Source organism: Microcaecilia unicolor, chromosome 10 (genome assembly GCF_901765095.1).
Source record: "Microcaecilia unicolor chromosome 10, aMicUni1.1, whole genome shotgun sequence".
Classification (NCBI taxonomy): Eukaryota; Metazoa; Chordata; class Amphibia; order Gymnophiona; family Siphonopidae; genus Microcaecilia; species Microcaecilia unicolor.
In genome coordinates this window covers 196558493-196579147 of record NC_044040.1, presented here as the reverse complement: position 1 = coordinate 196579147, position 20655 = coordinate 196558493, and the positions used below count along the sequence as shown (strand labels likewise).

Genomic DNA, 20655 nt, shown 5'->3' with positions numbered 1-20655 from the left:
ATATTGGAACTTAACTGGACAAGTGCCAACTCCATCACCGGAACACCCCCAAGAGTAGCTGGTTTTCAGTCTGGTGCTAACTGGTTATTTTCAGTGGCCCAACTTGTTAGCCCTGAACAGGCCATTTAACTGGCCAGGAGCCATTTCCCATAGTATATGCTTGTGGGAGACACGCCCATGTCCCACCCCTTGTATTTGCATGCTATTGCACTTATGCACGCCCTTATAGAATAGTGCATAGTGTGCTTTCACACGTGACACTTTTCACCACATTTGCATGCAGAAGGAGTGTGTAACTGCAAATGCATAGTTACAGAATTGCCCTTAGTAACTACATCTTAACTGTCAGGTGCAGTCATAAGTGCATAAGTATTGCCATACTGGGAAAGACCAAAGGTCCATCGAGCCCAGCATCCTGTTTCCAACAGTGGCCAATCCAGGTCACAAATACCTGGCAAGATCCCAAAAATGTACAAAACATTTTATACTGCTTATCCCAGAAATAGTGGATTTTCCCCAAGTCCATTTAATAACGGTCTATGGACTTTTACTTTAGGAAGCCGTCCAAACCTTTTTTTAAACTCCGCTAAGCTAACCGCCAAAATGTCTAGGGTGAAAACTTAAACGTTTTGGTCTAGACCTGTTTTTCTAATGACAGGTGGACCCATACCCATACTTCCTCCTACACTTGTGGTGGAAACTGAGAGCCCTCCAAAATCCACCAGAAACCAACTGTACCCACATATAGGTGCCCCCTTCACCCATAAGGGCTACTGTAATGGTGTACCCAGCAGTAAACGGGCAGTGCCGTGCGTTGCCCTGTTACTGCCGGGTTAGCACGGGAGCCTTTAACAGGTCAATTGTGGAGTGCCCCAAGGGTCTATATTCATACCACTGCTGTTTAATGTATTCATAGATGATCTAGAGCAGGCGCTTAGCCAGACTTCGGTGGGAGGGGGGGTCCAGAGCCCGAGGTGAGGGGGCACATTTTAGCCACCCCCCCCTCCCCGCGCCATCACCGACCCCCCCCCCCCCCCCCCCGCCGCCACCACCAACAACAACTTTGACCCCCCCCTGCCAACAACCCTCTCGACCCCCCCTCCCGCCGCCAACTCTCCCCCGCCGTCGCTGTCTGCTACCTTTGCTGGCAGGGGAACCCAACCCCCGCCAGCCGAGGTCCTGTTCTTCCTTCGTTCCTGCGATCTGCAGGGCTTCGTTCTGTTTCTGTGAGTCTGACGTCCTGCACGTTGTACGTATAGGACGTCAGACTCAGAACGAAGGAAGAAGAGGACCTCGGCTGTCGGGGGTTGGAGTCCCCTGCCAGCAAAGGTAGCAGACAGCAACGGTGGGTTGACGGCGGGTTGGCGGCAGGAGGGGGGTCAAGAGGGTCGTCGGCAGGGGGGTCCAGGGCCAAATCTACGGGGGCCCAGGCCCCCGTGGCCCCACATAACTACTACTACTACCACTACTTAACATTTATAAAGCGCTACCAGGGTTACGCAGCACTGTACAATATAACACAGAGGACAGTCCCTGCTCGAAGGAGCTTACAATCTAAAGGATAAAGAAGTGCAGTCAATCAAATTGGGGCAGTCTAGATTTCAAGAATAGATGTATAATGGTTAGGTGCTGAAAGCAACATTGAAGAGGAGGGCTTTGAGCAAGGATTTGAAAATGGGTAGGGAGGGGGCTTGGCGTATGGGCTCAGGGAGTTTATTCCAAGCATAGGGTGAGGTGAGGCAGAAAGGGCGGGGCCTGGAGTTGGCGGTGGTGGAGAAGGGTACTGAGAGGAGGGATTTGTCCTGTGAGCGGAGGTTACAGGTAGGAGCGCAGGGGGAGATGAGGGTAGAGAGGTAATGAGGGGCTGCAGATTGAGTGCATTTGTAGGTTAGTAAGAGAAGCTTGAATTGTATGCAGTACCTGATCGGAAGCCAGTGAAGTGACTTGAGGAGAGGGGTGATATGGGCATATCGGTCTAGGCGGAAGATAAGACACGCAGCAGAGTTCTGAACGGATTGAAGCTACGCCCCTGATCTGGAGAAAGAAGCCCTGTGTTGGTCAGATTTGCAGATGACACAAGATAAAATAACGTAGTTAAAACAGCAGAGGATTGGGAAGGAATTGCAGAAGCATCTTGTGAGATTAGGAAACTGAATATCTAAACAGTAGGTGAAATTTAATATGGACAAACTCAAAGTGATGCCCAGAGGGGAAAATAATCCCAATTACAAGTACAAAATTCTGAATTCTGATTAAGAAAAAGACCTTGGAGTCTTTGTAGACAATAAGTTGACATTTTCAGTCCAGTGTGTTGTGGCTGCTAAGAAAGCAAATAGAGGGGGGTCTTCTACTAAAGAATAGCTCGAGTTATCTGCAGCAGGGCCCGTAGGAATAAAATGGGACCTGCTGCAGATAACTCGAGCTAACCTTTAGTAAAAGACCCCCAGAATGTGGCTGTTCAAGCTCTGTAATAAGCTTTCTTGGTTTTAATACCTTTGTATGTTTAACATTATGCCAATAAACAGATTAAAAAAAAAAAAGACCCCCAGAATGTTAGGGATTATCCAAAAAGGGATGGAGAACAAAACCGAGAATATCGTTATGCCTCTGTATAAGTCCATAGAAAATGGCAGCTAATAAAGGTCACATGATCTATCCAGGCACGCCTAATTGTTGGCCAGTGTCCTGCTGACAGGGGCGTAGCCAGACAACACATTTTTGGTGGGCTTAGGCAAGAATTGGGTGGGCAACTGGGCACCAAGTGTTCCCCCCCTCAAAAAAAAAAAAATAATCTCAGCTGGTGGGAAAACGCTTCTTTCCACCTTGGCAGCAGCCGTGCACTGAAAACTGAGTATGCGCAGGTGCCGGTGTTGTGGAGAGTAGCGTTTTCGTTACCATCAGGGGGAAATCTTCAGCTGGCGGAGCTTGGGATTCCCACCAGTTACCACTAAACATGTGCTACTGTTGGGTGGGCCAGAGCCATAAATGGGTGGGCCCTGGCCCACCCAAGCCCACCTGCGGCTACGCCACTGGTCCTGCAGAAACAGCTCCCTGTTTTTTTGCTCAGTCCAGCTTCTCTCTTCCCAGGCAGCAGCCTACAAAGATCATGAAAGATTAGGAAAGAGCAAAAAGGATTTACTTTGCTTCCTAGACAGGTCCGTTCTCTCCTGTCATTTCCCACGGCTGATGCAGAGGAAAACAATGGTGCCTGTACTAGGTACAGCCAAGTACCGGTGGAATAAAAGCATAATTCAATTGTCACAGAAGATAAAAATTTTGTATATCTATTACCAGTGCATTTTGTCTAGCAAAAAAGGTGCCGGTACTCAAATGCCAGGCCACCCTTCAGGGGTGGAGTAATCATTGAGGGACTCACCCCACAATAGCCAGGACCCCTGCAACCAGTCATAGAATCTATGTCAAGGCAGAATTTGTATGTAGAACCCGAGCTCTTTCATTAAAATACGAGAACCATGGGTCAAGTTTAGCAGACGGTGGAAAAGGTGCCGGTACTCAGTACCCCCAAGTGCCCCCTCAAAAAAAGCCCTGTCTATTACTCTGAGGATGCCTAAACCGCCCAAGAAAGGTCAGATTCAATGACTGTGGAACAGAGGTGATTTCTGTGTCCATTTAATTCCATTAGATGTGGATGTGGGCTGTAGAAGATATATTTGTATGTTTTAAAGGAAAGGATTTCAGATTTGGTTGATAAATCCTGGGCATCATTCGTGTCTATCCACAGTCAGGCCAGAATCATTTACTTTAAGGAAGTTTATCCCAGGCGTGTACACAAATAGTTACAAACCTGACTTCCAATAAAACTGAAAGATCTTTCCAGCTCAGGATGCTGGAGCAGTGCAAAGATTACTAGCATTTCACCTTCTTGAATGCCTCAGTTTAAAGCAGCTTGTTTGGTTTTTCAAGTATTATATGGAATTGCATCTGCAATGCTGATTGACATTGTTTCTATTTCTTTACCCATTTTTCATTTCATTTACCTAATATAATGTTGCTTTGACCTAATTCTTTTAAAGGAATTTGGTGTACTAGACAGTTACTTCTTTATTTTCTTTGGCGGCTGTATCATTTTGGAATTTTATGCCAGGTATTATCAGGGTTGAATTGAATTATTTGAAAAGTTAAAAACGTTATCTGTTTGGGGATGTTTTATTTTTTTTTTTTCTTGTACTTATTTTGTCATCTTTGGATTTTTGCTGTATTTTAAATGTTGTTATTTTTTATTGTTTATGGGTGCATTTCAGTGATGTAATTTTTATGATGTTTCTATACCAAACATGTAAGCCGCATTGAACCCTTATTGGGGACATCCACTATGACGGTATTTTGTAAGCCACATTGAGCCTGCTAATATGTGGGAAAATGCGGGATACAAATGTTACAAATAAAGCGGCAAACAAAAGCAATATTCACTGCAGCTCCTTTGTCCTAGCTGTGGGATTTTCCTCTTGAAACAGAGCAGGGAACATTTCTTCAGTGTCCCTTGAAAATATAGCAGTGACAACCTGACAATGTTTAGCAAAAAGAGAGCATACCCAGGAGACAATGGTTAATATCTTGTGTATAATAAGTCTGTAGCCTGACGAGACTGGTAAAAAGGAAATGTGAAGAGGTAGATGATAAATCCAGTTTTATTAAAAAGCAGGGAATGCTGGGGAAGTCATCTAGCTGAAACACTTCAGGCTTTTCCAGTTTGGCGTATTGGCTGCCTCAGAGAATGGACTGACTCTAGCAACAAGGGGCAGCCTGTCACTACTACCACAGAGGGTGACTGTTTCATATTTTCTTTTTTTTATTGTTCATTATTTATATCTATGGTAGAACAATTCCAAAAAAGAAAGGAATAGCTTACAAATCTTTACAAAAAGAAAACAGCCTTTATTACAGCTGCTCACTTGTGCCCCCAGAGGACGTCAGTAGTGAAACATGCGTTCAGGCAATTTCTGATGCTAGGGCTGTCTCTGGTGCTTCCTATCACTAGCTCATGTGTGTTCTCCCCTGGCTCATGGCCATTTTGCATGTTACGGTACTGTAGCAGCGGGCTCCTGCCAGATAACCACAGTTACCTGTTGCTTGAAAGTCTGAGGTGGCAGAGGGCAGAGAGAACCTAGGGGGTCATTTTTCAGTTGAAGCCATAAAGAAAAGCTTCTGAACCAGATGGGGCATGAACAGGTGGTACCATATGTGAGCCATCTACTACTACTACTACTATTATTTAGCATTTCTATAGCGCTACAAGGCATACGCAGCGCTGTACAAACATAGAAGAAAGACAGTCCCTGCTCAAAGAGCTTACAATCTAATAGACAAAAAATAAATAAAGTAAGCAAATCAAATCAATTAATGTGAACGGGAAGGAAGAGAGGAGGGTAGGTGGAGGCAAGTGGTTACAAGTGGTTACGAGTCAAAAGCAACGTTAGAGGTGGGCTTTCAGTCTAGATTTAAAGGTGGCCAAGGATGGGGCTCAGGAAGTTTAGTCCAGGCGTAGGGTGCAGCGAGACAGAAGGCGCGAAGTCTGGAGTTGGCAGTAGTGGAGAAGGGAACAGATAAGAAGGATTTATCCATGGAGCGGAGTGCACGGGAAGGGGTGTAGGGAAGGACGAGTGTGGAGAGATACTGGGGAGCAGCAGAGTGAATACATTTATAGGTTAGTAGAAGAAGTTTGAACAGGATGCGAAAACGGATAGGGAGCCAGTGAAGGGTCTTGAGGAGAGGGGTAGTATGAGTAAAGCGACCCTGGGGAAAGATAATTAAAGTCACCAGGACAAAAAAAAAAAAGAGGTTTTAGTGAATTCTGTTAGAGCAAATAATTTGTAATATTATAGTCTAAACCCCATCGTTTCATGTGGGAAATTTTTTTAAAAGTTGGACATGTTCAAACATGTACAAACTTTTCCACTCAGGTACAAACCTTGATTGTGAGCCCTCCTTGGACAGAGAAATATCCAGTGCACCTGAATGTAACTCACCTTGAGCCACTACTGAAAAAGGTGTGAGCAAAATCTAAATAAATAAATAAATAAAATAAATGTAACTTTTGCAAACTGCTTATGGAGCCATGACGTGAAAAATCAGCCATTCTCAACATTTTTGATCCGTTACTTTAGTGACCTTTTCCGAAATACAATCACGTATTTATTTATTTATTTATTTATTTTAGTGCATTTCTACCCCACATGAGCAGGCGCAATGTGGCTTACAATAAATCAAGTGGTTACAATACATGACAAAGATGGCATAGTAACAGAAAGTGACAGGGGGTAGGGACGGGGGAAAGCACAGAGGAAATGACAGGGGCGAGGCGACGGCAAGTGGAATATGCTAAATAGTGGAGCTGCCTGTGGAATAAGCCTTGTTGAATAAGAAGGACTTTAAGGACTTCTTGAACAGTTGGTGGTCAGCAAGCTCCTTAAGCTGTTTTGGCAGGACATTCCAATATTTCGGACTGACGTAAAGGAAGGACGATGCAAGAAGAGTCTTATATTTAACATTCCTGCAGGTTGGAAAATGGAGGACGAGGTAGGATCTCGCAGATATTATAGCATTTCTAGCTGGTAGATCAATGAGATCGAGCATGTATTCTGGTGCCTCGCCATACGCCATACATAATCTTATGAGTAAGTGAGCAGATTTTGAATGTGATGCGGTCAGCTACGGGGAGCCAGTGTAGCTGAAACCGTAGAGGTTGAGCAGGTTCAAAGCGCGACTTCCCCAGAATGGTTATGTGCTTTCACAGTAATACAGGATTTACAAAGCTCAAAATAAAATTGAAGGAAATCTGGCACTGTACAATTCAGTCTACACCAAGACTACCCAATCGATAGGATTGAGCCCTCCTATACAATGTGGGAATCCGCCACATATTTTCCTGCCAGCGAGGGGCGCTATTTCAGTATCACATTTTCAATAGTGAGGAACAGGCAAGCTGTGCAAATTTATCGCTGTGCTGCCTGTCCCTAGACACTGAAAACAGAATATTGAAGCTTCACCCCTCACTGGCAAGAATGTGATTGGAGGGCTCTTGTACAGCTTAGAGGGAACATTGTTCCTTTATCCCCCTGGCTTTAGTTCATACCAATCAAGGTCTCACTGTTTTAAATGAAAACCTTGTATTTTTTTTGTTGTTGTTGTTGTGTATGATGTCTGTCTCTGTCCTAAATAGGTTGTAAGCTCCCGGGAGTAGGGACAGTTCATCACGTGCCTTTGTAAAGCACTGCATACTGCTGCTGAAATCATGCTAATGATGATCAAACATATAAACGGCGAGTGACCGACTCACTCGCAAATGCGCAGTAGAGACTTCCCTCTCTGTCCCGCCCCCGCGTCAATACGTGATGACGAGGGCGGGACAGAGAGGGAAATTGCGCCGCCGAGGTTGATACCGCTCCCCCCCACCCGAGGTCGCCGCTACCGTTACCCCCCCCCCCCCCCCCGGCCCGGGCTCTCTCTCCGCTACTAAACTTACACATCCATTCGCCGGAACGCAGCAAGCACATCAGCTGAGCTGCCGTCGGCCTTCCTTCCCTGCCTGTGTCCCGCCCTCGCTGACGTTACGTCACAGGAGGGCGGGACACAGGCAGAGAAGGAAGGGCCGACGGCAGCTCAGCTGATGTGCTTGCTGCGTTCCGGCGAATGGATGTGTAAGTTTAGTAGCGGAGAGAGGGCCCGGGCCGGGTGGAGGGATGGTGGCGACTCTGGGGGGGGAGGAGGAAAGGTAGAGGTGGCGAACTCGCGGAGAGGGGGAAGGAAAACCCCAATACCAGCCCGTTTTTACGGGCTCAACGGCTAGTAATGATATAAACAATAGGTGGTCGGTAGGCAAAAGTGAGCTTCCCAAACTTAAGTTTGACTTATCTGCCTCTCTCACTTCATCTGGTTCACTGGAGGGAGTGGAGAGCATAGACTAATATGTACAGGGTGAGCCACCCCTCCAAAAAAAAAGTAACCCCCTAGAGTTTTTTTTGCTGTTTTCTCAGCAACTGCTTAGAATTTCAACGTGAAATTTTACAGCTTATTTGTTGTTATTATCTACACTTATATGTCGAATGGAATGAGATTATCGTTAAACATGGCGAAGTGACAGACTTTTTAGCGTGATTACCTAGTGATTTTCACTCATTCAAAAATATTTGCACTGTAAAACTACCATTATTTGAACAAAAAATGGGGTATCAGCCAGTGGCGTTCCTAGGTCGGCTGCCACCGGGGCGGATCGCCGCTGCGCACCCCCCCCCAGGTGCAGCAGCGTCCGTCCCCCCAGGGTGCAGCACGACACCCCCCATGGCACAATGACACCCCCCTCCCCGGCGCATTCTTGGCTGCTGGAGGGTGCAGAGAGCAGCAGCGCGCCTGTCGGCTCTACTGGCTCCCTGCTCCCTCTGCCCCGGAACAGGAAGTAACCTTTTCCGGGGCAGAGGGAGCAGGGAACCAGCGGAGCCGACAGGCGCAAGGCTGCTGTCTGCACCCTCCAGCAGCATTCGCCCGGGGCGGACCGCCCCCACCGCCCCGCCCTTGCTACGCCACTGGTACCAGCTTACTGTTAATAATGTCACAGTGTCATAGATTTTTGACTGGGAAGAAATGTTGGAGGCCTATCACAAGCTCCACCCAAAGCCCCAAACAATCGTCAAACTCAAGGAAGCGCTGCAGATGATCTGGGACAGTCTGCCACTGGGACCAATTGACAAGGCTGTTAAGAACTTCCCAAAGTGACGGAAGACCTGAGGATGGACACTTTGAGAATTCACGGAGACTGCGAAATTCTAAAACGTTGTTAATCGTGTTAGCTCGAACATTTTTAATGCACAAAAATCATTAGGTAATACACTAAAATGTCAGTAACATCAATATAGCTTAAGATAATTAAACATTGTTTAATAGTAATATGTAAATATGATGACTAAAGAAGTACGCAAAATTTATCATTGAAATTCGTTATCAATAGAAATCAAACAAAATAAAACATGGAAAAGAAAATAAGATGATACCTTTTTTATTGGACATAACTTAATACATTTCTTGATTAGCTTTCGAAGGTTGCCCTTCTTCGTCAGATCGGAAATAAGCAAATGTGCTAGCTGACAGTGTATATAAGTGAAACCATTCAAGCATTACTATGACAGTAAAATAGATACTATTGGAGATTCTACATGGAATGTTGCTACTATTGGAGATTCTACATGGAATGTTGCTATTCCACTAGCAACATTCCATGTAGAAGGCTGCGCAGGCTTCTGTTTCTGTGAGTCTGACGTCCTGCACGTACGTGCAGGACGTCAGACTCACAGAAGCAGAAGCCTGCGCGGCCACATTGGTGATCTGCAAGGGCTGACTTCTACATGGAATGTTGCTATTCCACTAGCAACATTCCATGTAGAATCTATAGAAATCAAACAAAATAAAACATGGAAAAGAAAATAAGATGATACCTTTTTTATTGGACATAACTTAATACATTTCTTGATTAGCTTTCGAAGGTTGCCCTTCTTCGTCAGATCGGAAAAAAGCAAATGTGCTAGCTGACAGTGTTTATAAGTGAAAACATTCAAGCATTACTGTGACAGTCTGACAGGGTGTGAGGAGGGGGGTGGGTAGGAAGTATGCATGGGGACATCAAAGCATATCATTGATATTCTAACAGGGTGGGTGTGGATAGGTGAGGGGAGGGTGATCAACAGAGACATACAGCTTTATGGTTTATGGTTTATAATGAAATTCAAAGCTGTTGCTGAGAAAACGGAAAAAAAAACTAAGGGGTTACTTTTTTTGACTCGCCCAGTAGACCCCTCACAGAGAGGAAAGACACCAAAACACTGCATCAAGATCAAATAAATTATATCCATCCTCCAAACAGTATTAACAACATAAAACCAACAGGTGATGCTGGAACTTGATAAGAATCAAATAATGGTGTCAGCTCTGCTGAATTCCTGAGTATCTAGAGAAATGCTGCTTATGGCGTTTTGGGCCAGCTTCTGGAGCAGTGGCGTTGGCTCTGGGGCCCCAGCTCTGGATGGCGGGGGTCCCCAGCCCCCGCCAGCTAAAGCATTTGTCCCACGCTGGTCTCACATTGCCTGGCTCCCTGTCCTGTTTTCAGTCGCCAGGCAATGTGAGACCAGCAAAGGACAAACGCTTTAGCTGGCGGGGGTTGGGGACCCCCGCAAGCCAAAATACCAATGGTGGGGGGTGGAAGTGGCGGCAGGAGGGCAGTGGAGGGGGGGTGGTAGCGGCCGTGAGGGGGCAAAAGTGGTGGCAGGAGGGCAGCGGCGGGGAGGCAGGCCAAAATGTGCCCCCCCACCTTGGGATCTGGCTCCCCCTATCATTGAGGTCTGGCTACGCCCTTGTTCTGGAGTATTTACGTAGTTCTGTCCCCAAGAGACTTGCTTTGATGTACTCTTTGTACAGCTCCGAACTGTGCGACATAGTGGCCTGTGTGAACAGAACAGGGTTGGGCAACCCCAAGACCATGGGAAGTACACACAGAAAAGGTTATTAGCCCGAGTTTTGATTATTTTAAATACTGTATTTCACAAATATTTTCAAAATAACCACTCTAGCCGATTGTTTCCATTATTTTTAGTTAAAATTTTGCTTATATATTTATTTATCACAGACGGTCTTTGGAGCTGTTTCTACGTCCAGTTCTGACATTGAGTAATGTTGCGGCCCACTAAGGGGCTGTGCTGACATTCATACGGCCCTCTGTGTATAAAGGTTGAAGGTTGCCCAACCCTGGAATAGAAGGTGGTACAGAACATCAACCTGTAGGACTTGCTTTCAAATAAAACTGCATGAATCTCTGACCATGGAGGTTTGATGAACAGGAGACAGCATGACATCACAAAGCTAAAGCTGGTCTCCACCCACTCCACCCAGGAGGTTTTAGTTCTCTCCAATGCAGCTGCTGCCATCTTTGTACACCCAAAGCAATGTAATTGATAGGGCGACAAGCTCCGCCTACTGGCTTCAACCCAGATAATGGGCCAGATATGCTCATATCGTCTCCTGTTCATCAAACCTCCTTGTCCCTGACAAACGATCTGGTCAAAAGAAAAATGAGGGTTTCTGGTCATATACTCAGTAGTGCTAATTTAGAGTGGGAGGGTCTGAAAGATGGAAGAAAACAACAACTTGGTGACATAAAAAATGGTCATGATCTAGAAGCATAGGAAAAGTAAAGAGGAAAGCTGAACATACAGAGAACTGGGCCACGATAGCTGCCAAGTGCCAATGTTCGTATCAAAGGTGGCATTTGATAATGGTGATTTGTATATGGTTTTCTGCTGCATTTAGATTCCTGTTTACTAAAGCCCTTCAGAGATTTGCAGTTAATGTATGTTAAATGCAAATGTTGAGCCACAGTAGCTGCAAAACCTATGTCGTAATTGTAGGAGGCATTTCAGCACTAGATTTGTTTTCCTAATAAAGACTTGTTGTATGCTACTTCTAGGACTAGTCCCTCATTTTATGGAAATCCAATGGTCCAACCCTACTCTGAAGAACTTGCAGTGCCATCTTATGCCTTGCCAATGGTAGGCAGAAGTTGGCATGCCTAAGTGTGCCAAGTGACCCATATAGTTTATAGTATTCTATAAACTACATATATAACAGGGAGGCTCCGCCCACACACTTCCCTTGTAGTTAGGTGCTGTGACTCTTAGGTGCTACCTTAGAGAATAACACCTAGTGCACATAGAGGGACATAATCGAACGCGAACGCCCATCTCCATGGGCGTCTATGTCCGAGAACGAGTACATGAAGGGGCGGAACAGACCGTATTTTCGAAAAAGATGGGCGCCCATCTTTTTTTTTGATAATACGGTTTGTGCCGGGCAAATGCATCGGATGTGTGCGGATTTGAGCTGGGTGGTTTCGTTTTTCAGCGATAATGGAAACCAAAGGTGCCCAGCTCAAAAACGAACAACTCCAGGGCATTGGGTCGTGGGAGGGGCCAGAATTCATAGTGCACTGGTCCCCCTCACATGCCAGGACACCAACCGGGCACCCTAGGGGGTACTTGTAACATTTTAGAATTAAAAGTAAAATACCTCCCAAGTCCATAGCTCCCTTCCTTTGGGTGCTGAGCCCCTCAAATCCCCCCCCCAACCCACTGCCCACAAATCTACACCATTACCATAGCCCTTATGGCTGAAGGGGGGCACCTAGATGTGGGTACAGTGGGTTTTGGGGGCGGTTTGGAGGGCTCCCATTTACCACCACAAGTGGAACAGGTAGGGGGGGATGGGCCTGGGTCCACCTGGGTGACGTCCACTGCACCCACTAACAACTGCTCCAGGGACCTGCATACTGCTGTGATGGAGCTGGGTATGACATTTGAGGCTGGCATACAGGCTGGCAAAAAATGTTTTTAAAGTTCTCTTTTTTTGGTGGGAGGGGGTTAGTGACCACTGGGGGAGTCAGGGGAGGTCATCCCCGATTCCCTCCGGTGGTCATCTGGGCAGTTGGGGCACTTTTTGAGGGCTTGTTCGTGAGAAAAAAGGGTCCAGAAAAAGTGACCCAACTTCTCGCTAAAAACGCTTTTCTTTTATCCATTATCGGCCGAGGGCGCCCATCTCTGCTCGGCCGATAAACACGCCCCAGTCCCGCCTTCACCACGCCTCTGACACGCCCCCATCAACTTTGCCCATTTCCACGACAGATTGCAGTTGCAGACGCTCAAAATCGGCTTTCAATTATACTGATTTGGGCGGCCACGGGAGAAAGACGCCCATCTCCCGATTTGGGTTGAAATATGGGCGTCTTTCTCTTTCGAAAATAAGGCTGATTGGCACCTGTCAATTTGATGGCGCTTTTGACATGTGTAATTGGTGCCTATCTCTAGGTGCTGTTTTATATAATTGCCCCTTTTACTGTTTCATGAGCTCTGCGTTAACAGTTAATGTGCATTAAAGCCCACATTACTCACCCAACACAGTTTAGTCAATAGGTCCTTTAATATACTGCTGCATTGCTTGGTCACAATGTTACTGAGGCTAGAACCATTTGCCACGTTAAAGGATGTGTCTTTTTCATTGCAGGTCTGCTTATCTATTTTGGCTATGGGATGTGGAACAGCGCACTGGAGATCACTGCAAGAGAGGAGGTACTGCACCAGAGCACATACCAGAGTTACGACGTGGATGACCCTTTCTCCACCGAGGATGGTTTTTCCTACGCTCCAGAAGAGGAGAACGACCATGACTGGGGTGCTCCCAAAGAAAAAGGGTTCTATTACCAGCAAATGCCAGAAGCGGAGGAGAACAATCGGACGAGTAACAAACCGAGAAGCAAAGGAAAACACAAAGAGAAACCGGATGGCCTCATTGCAAACGATGAGTTAGACCACTCGCCAGAGTAGGAGTCAAGAACGTCTGCTTGTTATTAACCTAACCATTTGGCTAGAATGTGAAGGCTTCCTGGGCTATCGTTCAATATTTCCTTCCTCTTAAAATCCAATGCTCAGAATCATACCTTTTAATCCGTTATGGTTTCTCTTCAGGGTAGTTTCATTAAAGGTTTTTATCCTGAATTCAGTCATTGTCATCTCAAAGTAAAAGAACATCAGGCTCTCCAGAAACCTGTTTTCAATCCCTCTCAATCATGTTCTGTTTTGTGAAGGATGGAGTTGGTGTGATTTGAGTTTCAATTGATTCTCTTTACCTGCATTAAGCTATTAATAGGGGATGGATTTGGCAGCACTGCCCAAAATGCTGAAATGACTGATGTGCCAAAGAGGGAGAGGCTCCTGATATTGAGCTCAGATGCAGTTTAAGGTACTTAGGCTGACAATGGGACTTTACGGCTGATCTACTGCTTTCAGGTTAGCAAACCCAAGGAATATACAGGCCAGTCTTACTTTGTTAGAGGAAAGGAATCACAGTGTTGCCAGATGGGTGGGTTTCCCACCCAATTGGGCTGGTTTTTAAGCCAGGATGCTGGAAATTTTCGAAGGCTGCGGGAAATTGGGCTTCTTTTTCGTTGCAGCTGTGCGGGGTTTGGGCTCTTTTCCGGGGCTTCTATTGGTCCAATTTGGTCCAATAGAAGCTTTTCCGGGGTAGGGTTGACATCAGGGGCGGGGTTAATGACATCAGAGGTGACATCAGGGGCGGGGCTAACGGCATCAGAGGTGACATCAGGGGGCGGGGCGGTGACGTTGGGGGCGGGGCGGTGACGTTGGAGGCGGGGTCGGTGATGTTGGAGGCAGGGTTTGACTATGGGTGGGTTTTGGGCTGCTTTAGGGCCGATTTTGGGTGGGGAAAATTTTTCCCATCTGCCCACACTGATCACCAGTGCTGATACACCAGCTCCTAGGCTCACTCTGGCCTGCGTCCCTTGTTGCTGAAACCAAGCTGCCCCCACAGCACAAGAATTTGCTGAACGATATTAATTATCAAAACAACAAATAGAACTGTAAAAGATCCATTAGGTTTAGTATTGCACTAGTCTGGCATGTCACGAGAGCTTGTACAGGTCAAGGGATGTCAGTTTACGTGCAAAGTGCAATGAAGAAGTTTAACTCAGTGATTGTCGGCAACTTTTTTCAGCAAGTGCTTAGACGCTGTTCTAGCATTTAGTGATGGTAGTGATTCATGTTTTTGTTTTTTTAAAAAGATGCCACTGACCAGTGGCTGAGTGCCAGTGCTGTGCATTGGCGTGCAGAAGGACATAGGTTCAATTTCCTGCTCAAGCTGGGGGATGGGATGGAGGTAGTATGAGCAGTCCCAGGGAGAGTTGGCATCCTAAGTATTACGCAGCTGTGACTCTGGATTTAGAGTCCATGACTGGAAGGTTCCAGAAGATGTCCAGGATTGCTGCTGCAGTGACCAGAGTACTGTAGATTGGGCGTGGCTACGAAATAGTAGGGAAAATCCTTCCATAGTTCCAAATGAAGGCTCATGGATGGCACTACAACCCTACGCTGACTGAGAAGGAAACCCACAGAAGAGTGAGGAACCTGCTGAACCCAATTAAAAAAATCTAAACCAAAAGGGGAACTCTATAAATTGGCAGCTTAGTCTAGGTGCCTCAGTGTCGGGTGATGGGCTGGTGTTGTGTGAGTGTATTTATAGAATATGTGGATCCCCAAAAGTATACTTTAATGATTTCAACGGACCCTCTGACATTTAAAGATTTGATGAGGCTTGAATGCAAAATACCAACAAAACCCAAACAGTTATTAAGGGATAACAATTGTAAGTGCATGGGTTCATGGAATCTGCGGACGAAAAGAAATTCTCCTGTTAGAATCCACATGAAACCCCCTGACGTGCCCCGAGAATTTGGTGTGGCTAAGACACCAAAAGGGAAGTTAATTAATTGGCCTAACGTAATTACTTAAGCCTCCTTCCCTTTAGACAGCAGTTACGTGAACATCACGGTGTAACACTGCATTAAAATAAAATCATGATTTCATAAAGCACTTAACAACAAGGCCATTTTAGAGATACCACTGTTCATTCCTGATCTACTAGAATTTTGATAAAACAGATCATAAGAAAGAGAATTAAAAAATGATTGTTATTTTTGAAAGCAAAATATTGGGAACAAGAGGGCATGTTTCTCCTAGTATGCACTCAGATTTAGTCTTGATCCTACAAAACCTGTGAGGGGCCTGATAGTATGGGGGATGGGGGGGAAGGGTGAGGTTCAGGCCAGTTGGAGGTGCCATAAGCAGAAACAATTCCCCAACTATGACAAGGACGTTACCATGATAGCATCTTTTCAGTGCTATATTTTCATGTTGTATGCCTTTAAGGAACGTTTTGGCCTCATTGATTATTCCTTTTTAAAGAGGCATCCCGTGTTTGCATATGTTTTAGCACCTATGCTCCCTTTACCGTAGGACATTTTACATCATCTTACCTCATCAGATGCTCGGCCATTCATTACTGAACAAAGCTAGAAAGAGCCTCACAACGCTGCAAGTTAATTGACATAGCCTGAGACCTCGCTAGCCCACGGCGCTGATTGATGTCCACAGCGCTGCAGTGGATAGGAAGCAGGAGGAAGGTTATAAGAAAGGATGGCTGACTGCGCTGAGGAAATCGGATCAAAGCCGTGGGCACTGTACATCTGGAAAAAATGTTTATGGGTGTTCAAGCACCTGCATTCTTTAGCACGCACTGTAAAGGTTAGCTTTTATATTTTAAGTTGAAAAGCCCACTAATGTCTCTTAAATGATTTAAAAGAAACCAGTGTCTTGTGCAACAAACAGCTCGTATCCTTTGTAAGCAATGGAAGTCAGCCACCAACAGGTCAGGATTTCAGGATATCCCTCATGAATGTGCATGAGGGAGATCTGCATACAATGGAAGGCATTGTGAACACCTTACAAGTATACCATGTATTTCTAAAAGGTTGGACGTGCTGCTACACAGCATCCCATATTTTAAGAGCTCTTCTCCTCTTTACCACTCTTTGTAAGGGAAAGAAGTTTCACCAGAAGGTGTCATTTTGTTCTCATAGGAACAATGTAGATGATGGCAGATAAGGCACAATTCACCCATCCTTTCTCATATGAGGAAAGGAGAAACAGGGGTGATATGATACAGACGTTCAAATATTTGAAAGGTATTAATCCACAAACGAACCTTTTCCGGAGATGGGAAGCTGGTAGAACTAAAGGACATGAAATGAGATTGAAGGGGGGCAGACTCAAGAAAAATGTCAGGAAGTATTTTTTCACGGAGAGAGTGGTGGCTGCTTGGAATGCCCTCCCGCGGGAGGTGGTGGAGATGAAAACGGTAGCGGGATTCAAACGTGTGTGGGATAAACATAAAGGAATCGTGTTGAGAGGAATGGATCCTCAGAAGCTTAACCAAGATTGGATGGCAGAGCCGGTGGTGGGAGGCGGGGCTGGTGGTTGGGAGGTGGGGCTGGTGCTGGGCAGACTTCTACAGTCTGTGCCCTGAAAATGGCAGATACAAATCAAGGTAAGGTATACACAAAAAGTAGCACATATGAGTTTATCTTGTTGGGCAGACTGGATGGACCATGCAGGTCTTTTTCTGTCATCATCTACTATGTTACTATGTTTACTATGTTACTTTCTGCCTAGATTTTCTGCCCTCCTCACCCTTTACAAGACCATGCCCTTGCTCCCCGCTGTGGAAGCTTGAATTCTCAAAAGAGGTCACACCTTATCCAAGTCAGTCTTTGTTTTCTTTTCCCCAGATAACTGGGGCCTCTTCCTGCAGGTGGTAGGGGATGGTCCTAGGAGTACAGTGCACCAACTACTCACTGAAAGATACAGAAAGCAGCTCCTTGGCCGCAGGCCTGTTCTATCCCTTATTAATGAATGTGCAGACCGTACAGGAAGCAAGAGAATGAACCTCACGAAATTACAGGGCAGGAATAATGTTCTTTTGAAGACTTTTTTTCAGTAGCAAGAGCAGAGTGAACGAGTCCAGGAGAAAGTGTGACACAAATATGAAATTGCTGATCTGCTGTTAGTGATCTGTAACACCTGTCGTTAAAATCGTCCATAATACCCGAATATTGGAGGGTAGCCAATGTAATGCTGATTTTTTTAAAGGGTTCCAGAGGTGATCTGGGAAGAAATTACAGACCGGTAAGCCTGATCTGTGCTGGGCAAAATAGTGGAAGCTATTATACAGAATAAACTTACAGAACACATAGACAAACACAGTTTAATGTGACAGAGAGAGCTTGGATTGCACCAAGGAATGTCTAGCCTCACCAATTTGCTTCATTTCTTTGAAGGCCTGAATAAACATGTGGATAAAGGTGAGCCGGTTGATGCGGTATCTCTAGATTTTCAGAAACCGTTTGACAAAGTCCCTCATAAGAGACTCCTGAGAAAATTAAAAAGTCACGGGATAGAAGGTCATGTCATTTTGTGGATTAGGAACTGGTAATTGAACAGAAAAGAGGATAGGGTTAAACGGCCATTTTTCTCAATGGAGGAGGGTGAACAGTGGAGTGCCACAGGGATCTGGACTGGGACTAGTGCCATTTAACGTATTTATAAATGATGCAGAAATCAGAAAAAGTGAGGTGATTAAATTTGCAGATAACACAAAAGTATTCAAAGTTGTCAGAACACATGCGGAAAATTGCAGGAAGGCCTTAGGAAACATGAAGAGTGGGCATCCAAATGGCAGATGAAATTTAATGTGGACAAATGCAAAGTGATGCGCATTGGGAAGAATAAACCAAACCATAGTTACCTGATGCTTGGGGTCCACTTTGGGAGTCAGCAGAAAAGATCTAGGTGTCATTGTAGACAATATGCTGAAATCTTCTGCCAAGTGTGTGTCGGCGGCCAAAAAAGCAAACAGGATGCTAGGAATTTTTAGGAAAAGGATGGTAAATAAGACCAAGAATACTGTAGTACTTCTGTATCACTCCATGGTGTGACCTCACCTTGAGTATTGCGTTCAATTCTGGTCACTATATCTCAAAAAAAGATATAGCAGAATTAGAAAAGGTTCAAAGAAGAGCAACCAAAATGATAAAGGAGATGGAACTCCTCCCGTATGAGGAAAGGCTAAAGAGGTTAGGGCTCTTCAGCTTGGAAAAGAGACAGCTGATGAGGGACATGATTGAGGTCTACAAAATCCCGAGTGGTATAGTCCAGGGGACACTCAATGAAATTACATGGAAATACTTTTAAAACAACTAGGAGGAAATATTTTTTCACTCAAAAGAATAGTTAAGCTCTGGAACTTGCTGCCAGAAGATGTGGTAAAAGCGGTTAGGGTATCTGGGTTTAGAAAGGTTTGGACAAGTTCCTGGAGGAAAGTCCATAGACTGCTATTGAGACAGACATGGAGAAACCACTGCTTGCCCTGGGATTGATAGCATGGAATGATGCTACTATTTGAGATTCTGAATGGAATGTTGCTACTATTTGGGTTTCTACATGGAATGTTGCTGCTATTTAAGATTCTAAATGGAATCTTGCTACTATTTGGGGTTCTACATGGAATGTTGCTACTAATTGGGTTTCTGCCAGGTACTTGTGACCTGGATTGGCCACTATTGGAAACAGGACACTGAGCTAGATGGACCATTGATCTGACCCAGTATGGCTGTTCTTATGTTCTTATCACTGGGGCTGCTCTGTGTTTCATTTGATTGTGTGATTAGAGGGTTATTGGAAGGCTTAGAACTAAGGTGGGTCTGATATACAAGGTCACCTGCTGGATCCAGGTCACCTAGGACTAAACTGAGCCAGACCTGGCTTTGCCCAGTGCACACATGATACAGCAGGATTCCATCTGCAGGTGCTAAATAGAAATTTATTTATTTATTAGGATTTATTTACTGCCTTTTTGAAGGAATTCACTCAAGGCAGTGTACAGTAAGAATAGATCAAACATGAGCAATAGGCAATTACAGCAGTAAAAATATTCAAATAACAATACAAAGTATGGCATAGTATACTACTTACAACGTCAACACAGTACGTAATAGAACATTTTAATTGATAGTGAAGGGTATAAGCAAAGATGGAACATATAAGAAGAGTTAGAAAGTAAGGTGACTAATTTAAAGAAAGTTGCACATGAGGTCAGAGAGATGGTTAAATATTATCTCAGCTAGGGTGGGAGTGGATAAATAAAACAAAACAAAAATAAAATAAAAGAAGATAATACATTTTAACAACACGTTTTTTTTTTACAATATTTTTGTTTTGTTTTATTTCTATTTATTACCTTTAAAGGTAGACTAACATGGCAACCAAACCACTTAATCTGCAAGTGTTCAGGGGGTAAAACCAGCACTGGTTCAGTTCCTCCAAGGTGACATGGAGTCAGCTGTAATGCTACATTTGAGGAATCTCACAATTGCGTGACCCAGTTTGTACATCACTGGTTATATAAGATATACTGTTACTGGAAGATGACAGTGCAGAGTAGCAGGCAGTGAACCTTGCAGAGTGCAAAAAATTTATTAAAACGTTTTAAGAGATCAAATTGTTTTCTTATTTCCCCCACTCTGTCCTCCAGAGTCAACTGTGCCAGCATCATCCCAATCCTACACTACCTCTGTACGACTGGTTCTCTGGGTGCCTCTCCTAGGGTTAAAGACGCCCCACTTTTTGCAGGCTTGTGAAGCTGAGGGTCTAAGGGTAGTCGAATACTTCATATTAGTTTCGCAGGTCGTTTCTCCTCCTGTACCCTACATGCATTTCTCCACCTGCTTCCTGCCGACTCTTCCTGTCTGCGGTATTGCCTTTGGCCAGCCAAGTAATGTGTTTCACATAGAGAATGACACGAGGATAAAATTTGTCCCCATCCCCACCCTGTCCCCATGGGTTCTGTGTCCGTCCCCACCCCGTCCCCACAGGCCCTGTCCCCATCCCTGCCCCATCCCCGTGGGCTCTGTCCTCATCTGCAGAAGCCTCAAACACTTATGATTTTATGTTTAAATCTTTTTATTAAAGTATAAAAAGGAACAATATGCTGGGCAACTGTTGTGTATAAATTACAAATAGAAAACAATAATAATAACGAGCAGCTATAATAAACCCTCCCACCACCACCACCCTCTACCCTTCCACCCCCCAACAATAGCTGACTTCTACTACACCAAGGAATCCTAATCCACCCTGTTAAAATGTCCAGGGGTACAAAATACAGCCCGTTCTGTATTCCCTAGAGGGGACAAAT

At 45.1% G+C, this 20655-nt stretch overlaps 1 protein-coding gene across 1 annotated transcript in view; it reads left to right on the top strand.

Moving 5' to 3' along the window:
* SLC7A14 (solute carrier family 7 member 14) overlaps positions 1–13389 on the top strand; it is a 44476-nt gene extending 31087 nt beyond the window's left edge. Inside the window, exon 7 of the mRNA XM_030216487.1 lies at positions 13057–13389. Within this exon, the coding sequence (XP_030072347.1) occupies positions 13057–13376 (320 nt within the window). The 3' untranslated portion in view covers positions 13377–13389. The remainder of the gene's footprint in view (positions 1–13056) is intronic.
* The last annotated feature ends 7266 nt before the right edge of the window (positions 13390–20655 follow it).